The sequence below is a fragment of the Thamnophis elegans genome, chromosome 2, assembly GCF_009769535.1.
Source record: "Thamnophis elegans isolate rThaEle1 chromosome 2, rThaEle1.pri, whole genome shotgun sequence".
In the NCBI taxonomy this organism is placed as follows: domain Eukaryota; kingdom Metazoa; phylum Chordata; class Lepidosauria; order Squamata; family Colubridae; genus Thamnophis; species Thamnophis elegans.
The window spans coordinates 3,951,201-3,967,160 of record NC_045542.1 but is presented as its reverse complement, the minus strand read 5'-3'; the positions used below and the strand labels follow the sequence as shown (position 1 = coordinate 3,967,160).

Genomic DNA, 15,960 nt, shown 5'->3' with positions numbered 1-15,960 from the left:
GGTAGTAAAACGCCTCTTCTTCTTCTTCTTTTCTTCTTCTTCTTCTTCTTCTTCTTCTTCTTCTTCTTCTTCTTCTCCTTCTCCTTCTCCTTCTTCTATGCACTTAAGGAATTAGTAATGAGTGATTTGTACACCATTTAACTAAATACACATTCTGATTTACAATTTTGGTAGTAAAACGCCTCTTCTCCTTCTCCTTCTCCTTCTCCTTCTCCTCCTCCTCCTCCTCTTCCTCCTCCTCCTCCTTCTTCTATGCACTTAAGGAATTAGTAATGAGTGATTTGTACACCATTTAACTAAATACGTATTCTGATTTACAATATTGGTAGTAAAATGACATTTCTTCTTCTTCTTCTTCTTCTTCTTATTCTTCTTCTTCTTCTTCTTCTTCTTCTTCTCCTCCTCCTCCTCCTCCTCCTCCTCCTCCTCCTCCTCCTTCTACTACTATGCACTTAAGAAATTAGTAATGAGGGATTTGTACACCATTTAACTAAATACACATTCTGATTTACAATATCGGTAGTAAAACAATATCAAGTTTAAAACGACCGGCAGAAAACAACGTAACGGAAATCAAAATATTTAAAATTTTCAGAATTAAAATTTTAAATGACAAAGTAATGTCGCATGTTAAGTACTGTATCTTCAATTCTTCATACAGCTACTGGATGATCAACTTTTCCAGGTAATGGGAAATATTTTTTAACCTAGTTAGGAGTGAGGGAATCCTTGGGAAGGCTATTTCAGGGCTAGGATGCAGCTACCCAGAAATCCCTTTCCTGCTCTCCCAACTAAGGCAATATTTGGGCTACACGTAAGGCCAGACAGTCAAATTAAAAGTGAACACCTTTAATATCCATATTCCATACATACATACATAGATAAAGGTAAAGGTTCCATTCGCACGTATGTGCTACTCATTTCTGACTCTAGGGGGCAGTGCTCATCTCCATTTCAAAGCCGAAGAGCCAGTGCTGTCCGAAGACTTCTCCGTGGTCATGTGGCTGGCACGACTAAACAGCCGAAGGCGCACGGAACGCTGTTCCCTTCCCACCAAAGGTGGTTCCTATTTTTCTACTTGCATTTTTTTTAAGTGCTTTCGAACTGCTAGGTTGGCAGAAGCTGGGACAAGTAACGGGAGCTCACTCCGTTACGTGGCACTAGGGATTCGAACCACCGAACTGCCGACCTTTCTAATCTATAAGCTCAGAATTTTAGCCACGGAGTCATCATGTCCCATACATACATACGTACATACATATTCCATACATGGCTTTCAACAAAAACATAGATTACCATGTTTTCATATCCTGGAGCAGCCACTACTTAGGGATGATAGAAACCAGACTTCATAAGCAAGACTCAAGAAACAATTCAAATTTTAGTTTCTGCTAACACAAAATGGTGTGTGTTTCAGGCTCAGATGACAGAGGAAGACTTTGAATAAGAGTCAGGCACTCTGTGTGACCTCCATTAACAATAAGAAACTTTACCATGATAAGGGAAGAAGAAAGAGGTAAGGGAAGGTGGGTAGAGGGGAGAGAAAAAGAAGAAGAGGAGGGAGGAAGAGAAAGAAAGAGAAGGAGAGAAGGTAGGAAGGAGAAGAAAAAGGGTAGGAGTAGGGAAGAGGTAAGGGAAGGAAGAAGGGGACGGAGACGAGGAAGGAAGTAGAGAAGGAAGGGAGGGAGAAAAGAAAGAGAAAACAAGGTGGTGTCTTAGCAGGTGCGAAGTATGGTAAACAAAGCATTTTAAACTATACCTTATAACCTTCCAAATGGAATAATAATAATAATAATAATAATAATAATAATAATAATAATAATAAAATAAATAAAAAATTGACAAAATCACCATCAGTCAAATGCAAAAAGCCGCACTGCTTGGATCTGCACGCATATTAAGAAAATACGTTACGACGTCCTAGGCCCCTGGGTGGGGCCCGACTAGTAACCAATGCCAAATCCGGTGAAACAACTGGCCGCTGTGATACAATTGTATAATAATAATAATATAAGAATGGCAAAGAGAAAGAATAATTATGTGAATGTATATCTATAATCTGTATGTAAGAGAATAAATGACAGTAAAAATATAAAGCATAATATAGGTAAATAATATTTGGTCATAAGTAGCTAAGTTTAAATAAATAAAGAATTGTACATAAAAATGGATAACGAATAAGGAGATTACGAACGCAAGATAGAAATGTATAGAAGGGAAAACACTAACTGCAAAGAAACCGATTCGGAACTGCTGTATGATGTACGATGGAACTTATTGTTCCTATGTTGTTTTTAAGTTATGTGTTTGTTTTTGTTGATGTGCTTATGTGTTTAAAATAAATAAAAAATTATCATTAAAAAAAAAGAAACTTTACCATGAATTACTGTACTTGTAGCTTCTAAATATTTCTCCTATACGTCTGAATATGTATATTTTATTTTTTCAGACAATGCCAACAAGCTAATAATATTTTGGAACCTTTTGCAACTTGGACTGATCCATTTAGATCTATATATTTTTGGAAATCCGTTAAAGCTTCCTTTTATTCAAACAGATCAGACTCCCTGGTGATTCACTCCATTCATAAGGAACAGGGAAGCGAAAGCAGGCAGGCACCATTCCTGGGGTTTAGTTTTAATTGTTGGAATAACGATTCTATGACAGGAAGCAAAGAGTCGGAGGTGGTTAAGAGAGACTCCATCAAGAGGAGATGGTTATTTCCCTGCAAGTTATGATCGAAGGGTATTGCATATGATGGGTGTCTGTCTGGAGCACCTAACTGTTGAGCATGATGCTCTTTTTTCCCCAGTGGCAATGACTTTCTAGGAAATGAAGGATCCTCCCCCTTTTGCTACCTGAGATCAGTTACCTAATGCCATAGATTTAATGTGGAACTGTGGCAGTGGTGGGATTCAGCCGGTTCGCACCTATTCGGGAGAACCGGTTGGTAACTTTCTAAGCAGTTCGGAGAACCGGTTGTCAGGCCTGGGGCTGATGAGTTCCCAGCCCCACTCGAATTGCTGAGTGTTGTGTAGTTTTTAATCTGTCTTTGTATCCTGTCTTGTTTCGTTCGTTTTTGTATTGTCCCCTTCCCCATGTGTCTGTTCGCCGCCCTGAGTCCCTCCGGGGAATAGGGCGGCATACAAGTCTAATATATGGAAATGGAAATGGAATGGAAGAAACCTCCTTTTGTTTTTTCCCACTTTACAAGGCTAATCCTGTAAGGAAGGCAGGAAGGAAACGTTCTGGTGTTATTTCTAGCTTAATCTTTATTGCCCTGCTTACAGAAACTGCCTCTCTGGTTAACCCTTATTACCATTGTAACAACTAAGGCGAAGCGCCCATCGACCTGAGTGACATTGAGTTGGCCACGCCCACAAGATTACATGACCACTGAGCCCCGCCTACCCAGCTGGTCATTAGGGCAGAGAACGGGTTGGTAAATTATTCGAATCCCACCACTGAACTGTGGGTATACAGTTTGGATAAGAAGGAAAATAAAACGCCTGCCTGCCACATTGGATTTGGAGAGCAGAAAACAGACAGATCTGATTCCCAATGAACAAGCCGACAGGGCTTCTCAAAATTGCACCAGGTCACTGAGAAAACACTCTTTTAATAAGAACTTGATCAGGAGGAGATTTGTCTATGATCCTCATCACATATGAGAGACCGCCTCCTGCCATTTACCTCCCAACGACCAATAAGATCGCACAGGTTGGGCCTCCTCCGGGTGCCGTCGACCGGACAATGTCGGTTGGCGGCTCCCCGGGGGAGGGCCTTCTCTGTAGCTGCTCTGGCCCTATGGAATGATCTACCCGTAGAGATCTGGACCCTTACCACTCTTCCGGCCTTCCGTAAAGCCACTAAGACCTGGCTGTTCCGGCAGGCCTGGGGCTGTTGATCAGCATCCAGCCCCACTCTAGCAGTATGGATGGTGTGAAATTTTAATAATTGTATCCTTATTTTAATTTTTTATCTATGTTTCTTTTGTCTTGCCTGTAAGCCGCCCAGAGTCCCAAGGGAGTGGGCGGCATACAAATGTTAATAAACTAAACTAAAACTAAATATGCAGAAAAGAGGTGGTGTGTTTAGTTTGCTTTGGTCTGCCCTTCTTGCTAACAGGTGAAGTGGGATTCTTATCTGCATCGGTGTTGGATAAATGAAAATAAAAACTGGTGTTGGCTTTAGTTTAATTGGTGCCAGTGAGTACCAGGAAATTTTCTATTTGGGCACATACCTTCTGGTGCCTCTGCTTTCTGTGTGCAAAAGAGTACTTGCTGCTTATGAAGTCTGCGTGGGTACCAGACACCTTGCTGCAGACATATGGCCATTGATGTGTCTGTTACTGATTGCACACTCTAGGTTCCTGTGTGTCTCCAAAGTGCACAGGCTGTTTTCACAGCTTCTTTTTTGCCCGCTGCACTCTGCTCTGTCCAGATCTGGAAAATCAGCCCAGATTTGATCCCTGCATAGAAGCATTTACTAAAACAATTCATATTAGCAATAAATATTTGCTACGCTCTCCGGAATGCAGCATTCATGTCAAGCTCATTATCAGGGTGTGTGTGTGTGTGTGTGTGTGTGAGAGAGAGAGAGAGAGAGAGAGAGAGAGAGAGAGAGACTGACTCCACACAACGGTAGCTGGGCTGCAGCTCAGGAAACAACCGGAACCCAAACTCTGCCTCTCCAAATCTGGGCAAGGCTCCAAAGTTCTCTCTCCTTCTGTTGGGTTCAGGTTGAAGCTATTGTCTGGTGAATTATTCATTTGTTTGAAGAGAGGATAAGCCAAAGAAAAGGACTCAGGTTACCCCAGGTTTCCCATGGAGGAGGGCAAACAGCCCATATTTAGCACAAACCCAAAGCCACTGGGCAGAAAGTCAAAGACTGTAAGTGGAGAACAGCTGGCACCTCGGTCGCTTCTACTTGGGACATTCCTGCAATTTATTTTAGACATTCCTCGGACAAATCAGCAAGAGTCTGGCAACTTTTCCCCAGCAAAAATAAGATTTAATGAAATTGTCTGGAGAGCATCCGTTATTCTCAAGAGGAATACCCCTTCTGCCTCTCCCCGTGGAAGTAGAATCTCAGAAATTCCATCCCCAGCAAGGCAATATTTTTAATGAAGGGAAGGAATTATAATGGTTGCCTTCAATTTCTTCAGCTTTGTAAACAGCCACTTGGCACAGTGAGAATTGAGAATTGTAGTTCGTGCACAATTTCAGTAGCCTTTAAATTAATTCCCGCTGCACTGTTACTGTTGTCCTTTTAATCTAAGACAGAAACTAGGCCTGCAAATGGTACTATAGTTTGCTTAATCATAGTTTTCTGATCAATCCGGAATTTGATGAATTCGTAAAATTATATATTAAGCCACAATGCATTTTACAAAACGCGGCTGGGTGTGTGATCTATTCGTGTCCATTTTGCATCTGTCAGCCTCTGCTTTGCTGCTGCTTCGGCTGCCATTGAAACGGGGAGGGGGGGCATGAGATTTGGGAGGGGAATACTAATTGTGCTGGAGGAAGATTCTGGAGTTTCTGCTGCCTGTCTTACTGCGCATGCGGAGGAGGTTTCCCGCCAAGGCCAACGGCACCGACATTCCATCTTGGTGATGCCTTTCGAAGTTATCTCACACCTGACACTTGGGAGAATTATGATTGGACTGTAACTGGGATGCAGTGGTGGGTTTCAAAAATTTTTGGAACCTACTCTGTGGGTGTGGCCTCTTTTGTGGGATTTGCTTGCCGGCCATGTGTTTTCTCTCTCTCTCTCTCTCTCTCTCTCTCTCTCTCTCTCTCTCTCTCTCTCTCTCTTTCCATTTGTCTCTCTGTCCCTTTTTTCTTTTTTCTTTCATCTCTCTCTCACTCTTTCTTTTTTCTTTCTTTCTTTCTTTCTTCCTTTCTTTCTCTTTCTCTCTCTCTCTGTGTCAGTCTGTTTCTTTCTCTCTCTCTCTCTGTTTGTGTGTGTAGCAGTGGTGGGTTTCAAAAAATTTTGGAACCTCTTCTGTAGGTGTGGCCTGCTTTCCGGGTCCGCTGGTGGAACCTTTTCTAACCAGTTCGATAGATTTGACGAACCGGTTCTACCGAATAGGTGCGAACTGGTAGGAACCCCACCTCTGCTGGGATGCCAAAGGGAGGGGAATGGGTTATTCTATATATCATTTGCTTTCGCGCCTAAATAATCAGTCTTCGCTTTGCTACGCTTCTAATCATTTATAATTAGTAAAAGTACACTTGATTTCTATCAATGGAGTCTCGTGGTTTTCTTTCCTAATTATTCAATGGAGGAGTGCTGACAGCATCATTGCACCCCAAACGCAGTAGTCATCCTCACCTTTCACAGAGGCACTGAGTTTTATAAATAGGAGCATGATAGTGTAGAATAATCCTATCCAAGGACCAGGGGTGGGTTTCAAAAAGTTTGGAGCCTCTTCTGTATGTGTGGCCTGCTTTCCGGGTCCACTGGTGGAACCTCTTCTAACCGGTAGATTTGACGAACCGGTTCTACCGAATAGATGCAAACTGGTAGGAACCCACCTCTGATTGGGAGATTACATATCTGGCAACACTCACAGGGTGAATGGCATGAAGACCTTAGTGAGCCTCTCAGAGGGTTGATATACACCATAAACCAGCCTTTAACTTATGTCTATTCCAAACCTAAACCACATCATATGAAATTCTGAGCTGCAGGAGCATAATAGAAATTGCAAAAAGAGCCAAGGTGGCGCAGTGGTTAAATGCAGCACTGCAGGCTACTGCTAGATCAGCAGGTCAGCGGTTCAAATCTCACCGGCTCAGGGTTGACTCAGCCTTCCATCCTTCCGAGGTGGGTAAAATGAGGACCCAGATTGTTGGGGGCAATATGCTGACTCTCTGTAAACCGCTTAGAGAGGCCTGAAAGGCCTATGAAGCGGTATATAAGTCTACTGCTATTGCTATTACTATTGCTATTGCTATTGCATGCGCTTGAGATTCATGCCCCATCTCTCTATGGCCAAGCTGGACTCGCAAGAACCATACACAAATGAATCAAGTTACCATGTCTACAGCAGGGGTGAAATGCTCTGAAGTCTGCTACTCAGAGGTGGGTTCCTACCAGTTCGCACCTATTCGGTAGAACCGGTTCATCAAATCTACCAAACCGGTTAGGAGAGGTCCCACCAATGGACCCGGAAAGCAGGCCACACCTACAGAAGAGGTTCCAAAAATTTTTGAAACCCACCACTGACAGAGAGAGACACAGAGGGAGGGAGGGAGGGAGGGAGGGAGAAGGAGGCAAAGACACACACACACACACACACACACACAGACTCACACAGAGAGAGAAAGAGAAAGAGAAAGAAAGGAAGAAGGAAAGAAATAGAAAAGAAAGAAAAAGTGTGAGAGAGAGATGAAAGAAAAAAAGAAAAAAGGGACAGAGAGACAAAAGGAAGGAAAGAGAGAGAGAGAGGTCAAATCACTATTTTCAAAGCGTGTCCCTGGGAGGGCATGAGACTGGCCTAGGATCTGGAGGACGGAAGGACCTGCTGGAGCACTCGCCGTCCGAAAGCTGCATCGGCCGATGCCACAGGGGAGAATGGGAAAGCACACTTACCGCAATAGTATGCAGCCGCTGGGCAAATAAGGAGCCTTCTGCCATTTTCCTTCTGAAAGAGAAAAAAAAGCCTCTTGGGATATGTCCAGTGGACACTGGTTGACAGTACTCACCTTCTCACCCTCTTTCCTCCCCCAACTCCCATCTCAGGTCCTTCATGCTTTATTCCCTGCACTCTGGTAGACCCTTCTCTTCCTCTCTTCTGCTCCCAACAGCTGGTCATTGTCTTTTAACAGAGCCGAGGTGGCGCAGTGGTTAGGGTGCAGCACTGCAGGCCACTTCAGCTGACTGTTATCTGCAGTTCGGCGGTTCAAATCTCACCGACTCAGGGTTGACTCAGCCTTCCATCCTTCCGAGGTGGGTGAAATGAGGACCCAGATTGTGGGGGGCGATATGCTGACTCTGTAAACCACAGAGAGGGCTGAAAGCCCTATGAAGCGGTATATAAGTCTAACTGCTATTGCTATTGCTATTTAATGGCTGTCAGTAGCAAGGTATGTAGGACAATTGGTGTACAGACAGATTCCTCTCCTCTAACTTCTTCTATCACCTGACCCACCACCGTGTTCCTTTTTCAATGGAAAAGCAGCATCGTTCCCATAGAGAAGGCCTCCCAACACAGCTCAGCTCAAAGAGGTAAAATATAAATGTCATTTTTTTTAAGAGAAAGAGAAAGCACATTCCCAAAGGTGTGTACTCATAGTTATCTCATATGTGCACCACACTGGCAGATAATAAAGGCTCCACCGGTAGTGAAACAGCCAATCATGTGCTGAGAATGCTGCATGAATCCTCCTTCTGCTGGTCTTCAAGTATCCCTTTTCAGACCACTATTGTCACGTATAAAAACACTGCAGTGCAAAACTCTGCATATTCTACACACATGGTAAACTCGAAGTGGGAAGCACACAGTTTATGTGGCATACACTATCCTCAGCTCAGCATGCCTCCTCTCTGAGAGTGCACTGACAAATTACAGGAATATGATTTTCAATCATTATTCTGTAAAATTATCTATCTATCTATCTATCTATCTATCTATCTATCTATCTATCTATCTATCTATCTACCTACCTACCTACCTACCTACCTACCTATCTACCTACCTACCTACCTACCTACCTACCTACCTATGGTATTTGTTCTGACCCCCTCCTCCGTCCAGTAACAAATGTCAAGACAAGCTTAAATGAGAAGGTCCTTTAATAACAAGTTCAGACTCTTGGTGGCTGAAAGCCAAGTAAACAAACAGATAAGGACCTTGGCACCAAGGCCGACAAACTTTGGCAGCAATTCAGACAAACTCTGGCAGCAATCCAGCCTGCCAAGTTTGTTTCTCTTTAGTCAAAGCGTTGACTTCTGCAAGAAGGGCGTCGCACAAGCAGTCTCTTTTATAGTCTGGAGAGGAGCCTAATGACCATCAGCTGAGCATAATTACCTTCTGTAATTACGTAGTTGTTCTTGACGCCGAGTAGCCCTTCGACAGTGTGCATCCCGGAACAACTCAAAGTTGGTTTCTGGATCACTCTCCCTTGTCTCCTCCCCACTGATCCAAGGCTCAGGCGCCACCTGGTGGCCAACCAGTCTCTCTGTGCCCTGCTCGGAGTCGAAACCCTGTCCAGGATCCTCCACATCCTCCAGGGCCAACTCATAGGGCCCCTCGCTGTCGGAGTCTGGTGGCAGCTCGAACGGCTCCTGCTGGGCCACAACAGGTATCTATCTATGGCATCTATCTATCTATCTATCTATCTATCTATCTATCTATCTATCTATCTATCTATCTATCTATCCATCCATCCATCCATCCATCCATCCATCCATCCATCCATCCAGTTTCTGTGCCATATCCCATTATTCCTTTTTAATGTCAACTTCAGCAATGCAATTCCACATTTTACCACCACTAAAACGCCTGCTCATGGATAGATGATAAGAGGGAAGAATTTGCATTTCTAATGGTATGATCATCTGGGTTTATCTAATAGTGTTTTGTAATTATACAAATATATTGAAGACTGAAACCTTTTTGTGTGGGGGGAAAAATGGTATTAGGGCACAGTGCCCAATTCTAGCAATAGCAATAGCAGTTCGACTTATATACCGCTTCATAGCGCTTCCAGCCCTCTCTAAGCGGTTTACAGAGTCAGCATATCGCCCCCAACAATCCGGGTCCTCATTTTACCCACCTCAGAAGGATGGAATAGCAGTAGCAATCGCAGTTTGACTTATATACCGCTTCATAGGGCTTCCAGCCCTCTCTAAGCGGTTTACAGAGTCAGCATATCACCCCCAACAATCCGGGTCCTCATTTTACCCACCTCAGAAGGATGGAATAGCAATAGCAATAGCAGTTCGACTTATATACCGCTTCATAGGGCTTCCAGCCCTCTCTAAGCGGTTTACAGAGTCAGCATATTGCCCCCACAGTCTGGGTCCTCATTTCACCCACCTCGGAAGGATGGAAGGCTGAGTCAACCTTGAGCCTGGTGGGATTTGAACCGCCGAACTGCAGCTTAGCAGTCAGCTGAAGTGGCCTGCAGTACTGCACCCTAACCACTGCGCCACCTCGGCTCTACAATACAATACAGTATGAGCTATCTACCATATACATTTGGTGCAGAACTATTAGAATCAACCATTGAAACCCCACCATGAGTGTTCAGCGCCAGAAAGTAGAACATTACTAGCTAGGCAACTAGGAGTAAATGAAGCAAGATAGCAATGGGTGGCATATCGCATTAGGTATATTTCAATTGGGTGGCACAGGAAGTGTGAAAGATATTTTTAACTTTCATGTTTGCGAATCCTTCCTGTTTTAGCACCTCCAATGAATGATTTTTTTTAAAAAAAAAATTATGTCTCACTTGATCTCCCTCCCTCCCTCCTTCCTCCACCCACCCCACCCACCCCCCGGGACGAAAGGATCCAGACAGAAGTGCAAAGGATAGATGAAGTGGACTGAAGATCTCCAGAAGCTACTGAGTCATGTAGGAGTGGGTGACTCAAGATAATCGAAGAATGATGGAGCTAGCTCAGAAATCGTCTAGCCCAATCCTCTGCTTAAAGCAGGACTCTTATACCATCTTAGTCAAATGGAATTAACTCAACATTTCATATGTCAGTTTTATCAACACATGATCAGTTTATCTCAGCCTCCAGATTTTTGGAATCACAACTTCCCTTCTGCCTCTGAATACTGACCGACCTACCACAAGAACCAGGGCAGGCTGAAGATGATGTGAATGAGTGTTGAGGCCTTCACGGCTTGCTCCAATGGGCCCATTTGCAAGAAAACCACAGGGCTAGCCACGTTCTCCCCCACAGAAGGGAGGCTGGCAGGCATAATGCAAAGTGAGAGCAATCATCGATCAATCTGGGAGATTGTCCCCAAAGGTGCTTTTTCAAGCGTCAACTGGAATCTCTTGTTTTTCTTTGAAGACGTTTCCCTTCTCATCCAAGAAGCTTCTTCAACTCTTTCTCTTTCTTCAAAGAAAACCAGAGGTGAAGAAGCTCCCTGGATGAGAAGAAGGAAAAAAACAAGGAAGTCCAGTTGTCTCTTGAAAAAGTATCTTTGGGACAATTATGACCTGGATGACTGATATGGAACAACAAGTTGCTAAGAGAAGTCCACATAAGACTTATCAAGAAAACACTTAGAATACAGATTCTACAAAAGGCAAGAGATGTTGGACTGCACTACTACTGGAAGGACACAGGATGATGAAATGAAATGTCACAATAAAATTAAGTTAAACTTAGTTAAACTTTGAGTACTATGTATAAGACAAAGTAATAATAGTTATAGTTAAATAAATGATTAACAATGATAATAATGCATTTATATATACTAGATTGGTAATATGAAATTTTATATAGAATTGCAAGTGGAACTATGGAGATGATGTTGAAAAGCCTTTTTATAAAAGATAAACAATTTTATATAGAATAGAATATAAAGAAGTAATATCATTGGATGATTTCAGGATGATGTAATGAAACTGTCCATAATATAAATTTACTTTAAATTTAGTATTCTTCATATAAAAAGGATGTAACAATAGCTATACTCAATGAATGTTTAATAATCATAATAATTGTATACCTATACACTAGATTGATGATACCAATAATGGAAGAAACATGGAATTGGAAATTATTAGAGAATGTTACCAATACTAAAATAATAGAATGACTTAGAATAGGATATAAAAATACTTTTTCATTGGATATATTGAAGATGATATGATGAATTATTATAATATAAATGAATTCATATTTAGAATGTCTTGTTTAAAATGAAGAAACAACAATGATAATCAGACAAATGAAGTATTATAACAATAATGCACACAAATACATTTGATTGACAATATGTGACTTTAGATAAAGTTTAAGTGATGACTATGGAAAGGACGCAGAAAAACCTTGTAACCAATCGACACACTGTACGTAATTTAAGGTGTTTTTATGTTACATGTCTTGTTTGTTTATGTTTGTTTAAAAATACAAATTTTATTTTTAAAAAAACAAAACAAAACAAATTGTGGCAAGTTCTTAAAGAGATCGGAGTACCAGACCATCTTATTTGCCTCTTGAGAAATCTATATGAGGATCAAAAAGCAACAGGACATGGAACCACTGATTGGTTCAAAATTGAGTATACAGCAAGGCTGTATACTGTCACCCTGCCTATTTAACTTATATGCAGAGCACATCATGAGAAAGGCGGGGCTAGATGAATCACAAATTGGAATTAAGATTGCCGGGAGAAATATCAACAACCTCAGATATGCAGATGATACCACTCTTAACGGCAGAAAGTGAAGAGGAACTAAAGAGATTCTTGATGTGGGTGAAGGAGGAAAGTGCAAAAGTTGGCTTGAAACTCAACATTAAGAAAACTAAGATCATGCCATCTGGCCCTCTCAATTCCTGGCAAATTGATGGGGAAGAAATGAAGGTAGTGACAGATTTTATTTTCCTGGGCTCCAAGATCACCGCAGATGAGGACTACAGCCGAGAAATTAAAAGACGCTTGCTCCTGGGGAGGAAAGCTATGGCAAATCTAGATAGCATACTAAAAAGCAGAGACATCACCCTGCCAACAAAAGTGTGTATAATCAAGGTTATGGTTATCCCAGTTGCAATGGATGGCTGTGAAAGTTGGACCATAAGGAAGGCTGAGCGCCAAAGAATTGAGGCCTTTGAACTATGGAGCTGGAGAAGACTCCGGGGAGTCCCTTGGACTGCAAGGCGATCAAACCGGTCAGTCCTAGAGGAGATCAACCCTGACTGCTCTTTAGAAGGCCAGATCCTGAAGGTGAAACTCAAATACTTTGGCCACCAAATGAGAAGGAAGGGTTCCCTGGAGAAGAGCCTCATGCTGGGAACGATGGAGGGCAAAAGAAGAAGAAGAAGGGGACTTCTTCTATCTATCTGTCTGACTGACTGCCTACGTATCTATCAACTATCAATCTATCTATCTATCTATCTATCTATCTATCTATCTATCTATCTATCTATCTATCTATCTATCTATCTATCTATCTCCTGCGAGTCCCTTGGGCTGCAAGGCCATCCAACCGGTCAGTCCTAGAGGAGATCAACTCTGACTGCTCTTTAGAAGGCCAGATCCTGAAGAGGAAACTCAAATACTTTGGCCACCTAATGAGAAGGAAGGACTCCCTGGAGAAGGGCCTGATGCTGGGAACGATGGAGGGCAAAAGAAGAATGGGACAACAGAGAATGAGGTGGCTGGATGGAGTCACCGAAGCAGTAGGTGTGAACTTAAATGGATGGTAGAGGACAGGAAGGTCTGGAGGAACATTGTTCATGGGGTCGCGAGGTGTTGTAATATAGTTCCTTGTGTAGGTGTGTGTCCTCCATGGCCTAGTTCATATTAAGGCCTGCAGAGCCACGCTGAATCACACAGGAGACAACTGGCTCCGAGAAAGCCATAACAACCTGATAGTGAATAACATAACATTCCGAGATGTGCTCTACCATTGACGTCCAGGATTTGACCAACTTCACGACCAACAGCAACAAATTCAGAAACGTAGTTCATGTTTCTAAATATGGAGAAACACATACTGTGTAAGAACAAATTAACCTCTCCCAAAGGGCATTTCCTATGCTGTAAGAAGTACATACCTAAACAAGAAGAACAAGAATCTTGGAGCAAAACATCTTACAAATAGATGCTTCTTATGGAGACCAGGGATCCACATGCAAATATAGGCAGATGTTGCCCATAGAACCCATCTGCCCCCCTGGGCTTGCTCAGTCTAAATTGAGGGTGTTTTTGAGGGTTCCGCCTTCAATCCTGAGAGACCTGATGTGGTGACCTCTGGGTGTCAACCCATTGAAGCGAACGCTGAAAAACTATGGAGCCGTGTCCCTTTTATAATATCAGTGTGTGTCTCTCTGTACGGCCCTGGTTGAATGCCCATTTGCCCAACAGGCAGATTGTCTGTTCTTTGGCAGAAGGGCGACCCGCCCTTCAATTACCTCCTTCAATTACCTGCCAATTACCTCAACCAGACCGATTAGATCGCACAGAGCAGGCCTCCTCCGAATTCCATCTGCCGGCCAGTGTCGACTGGCGACTGCCCGGAGGAGGGCCTTCTCTGTGGCTGCTCCGACCCTCTGGAACGAACTCCCCGTGGAGATTCGTACCCTCACCACCCTCCAGGCCTTCCGCATAGCCCTTAAAACCTGGCTGTTCCGACAGGCCTGGGGCTAAAGAATCGTTGCCCCCATCTCGAATGGTATGATTGTTGCGTTTTAACTATGTATTGTTTTTGTGTTGTTGTTAACTGTCTGTATCCCCCTTCCCTTGAGTTGTGAGCCGCCCTGAGTCCCTTCAGGGAAAAGGGCGGCATACAAATGAAATAAAACTCAAACTCAAACTCAATTAAAGAGCATTTTGCTTTGCCTGCTTTAACTGACACTCATTAACCTTTCACTGGGCACTTGTGCAAGAGGCCAACTTCTGCTAAAAAGCCCTGCTCTGAAATGGCTACTTTGCCCTTTAGGGCTGCCTCCTCCCACAAGGTTAATGTCCCACACCACTAAAAGTGCTGCTTCAGAGGAAAGAGAGGCTTGCGGTTATTCCAAAGGTTATGTGGGTGAAAAACAACAGCCAATAGGAACAGAAATGTGCTTTCAGATGGCTACAGAGGCCAGGCCTCCAAATTAGGATCAAAGTGATTCCACCATCATCTTAATCGGCAGCCCCAGCAACCAAATAGTCTTGGCCCAGTTGAAGTCCACAAGTCTTAAAGCTGTCAAGTTTGAACACCCCTGAGGGTTTTTTTTCTAAAGGGTTAGGGGTGCAAGGGTCTTGTAACTTGACAGCTTTAAGACTTGTGTGCTTCAATGCCAGAGATCCTGAGCCAACATGACTGGAGGAGGAATTCTGGGAGTTGAAGTCCACAAGTCTTAAAGCTGTCAAGTTTGAACACCCCTGGGTTTTTTTTTCCTAAAGGGTTAGGGGTGCAAGGGTCTTGTAACTTGACAGCTTTAAGACTTGTGTGCTTCAATGCCAGAGATCCTGAGCCAACATGACTGGAGGAGGAATTCTGGGAGTTGAAGTCCACAAGTCTTAAAGCTGTAAAGTTTGAACACCCCTGGGTTTTTTTTTCTAAAGGGTTTGGGGTGTAAGGGTCTTGTAACTTGACAGCTTTAAGACTTGTGTGCTTCAATGCCAGAGATCCTGAGCCAACATGACTGGAGGAGGAATTCTGGGAGTTGAAGTCCACAAGTCTTAAAGCTGTCAAGTTTGAACACCCCTGGGTTTTTTTTTCCTAAAGGGTTAGGGGTGCAAGGGTCTTGTAACTTGACAGCTTTAAGACTTGCGTGCTTCAATGCCAGAGTTCCTGAGCCAACATGACTGGAGGAGGAATTCTGGGAGTTGAAGTCCACAAGTCTTAAAGCTGTCAAGTTTGAACACCCCTGGGGTTTTTTTTTCTAAAGGGTTAGGGGTGCAAGAAGGGTCTTGTAACTTGACAGCTTTAAGACTTGCGTGCTTCAAATGTCAGAGTTTCGTAGCCAACATTTTGGTTGCTAAGCAAGAGCGTTGTTAAGTGAGTTTCAGCACATTTTACAAGTTGGTCACGCCCACTCAGTCACATGGCCGGCAAGGCCACACCTACAGAAGAGGTTCTAAAAAATTATCTAAACTACTATCTTTTTTTAAAAAATAATTTAAGAGTGGACAGTGAAAAAAATACAATTCTTCATAATGGGAAAGGGGTGCTTAAATACATACATCAGAATTCTTTAATATACCTCTATTACTGCTCTCACTATTTTATTAAATGATAAGGATTTGCTTATCATTGCTTAAAGACAGTT

At 43.0% G+C, this 15,960-nt stretch overlaps 1 protein-coding gene across 2 annotated transcripts in view; it reads right to left on the bottom strand.

Moving 5' to 3' along the window:
• The window catches only part of PALM3 (paralemmin 3), a 54,394-nt gene that overhangs the window by 23,679 nt on the left and 14,755 nt on the right, over positions 1-15,960 (bottom strand). For both annotated transcript variants that reach the window (XM_032209375.1, XM_032209376.1), the window contains one exon: positions 7,603-7,654. In XM_032209375.1, the coding sequence (XP_032065266.1) occupies positions 7,603-7,647 (45 nt within the window). In that variant the 5' untranslated portion in view covers positions 7,648-7,654. The remainder of the gene's footprint in view (positions 1-7,602; positions 7,655-15,960) is intronic.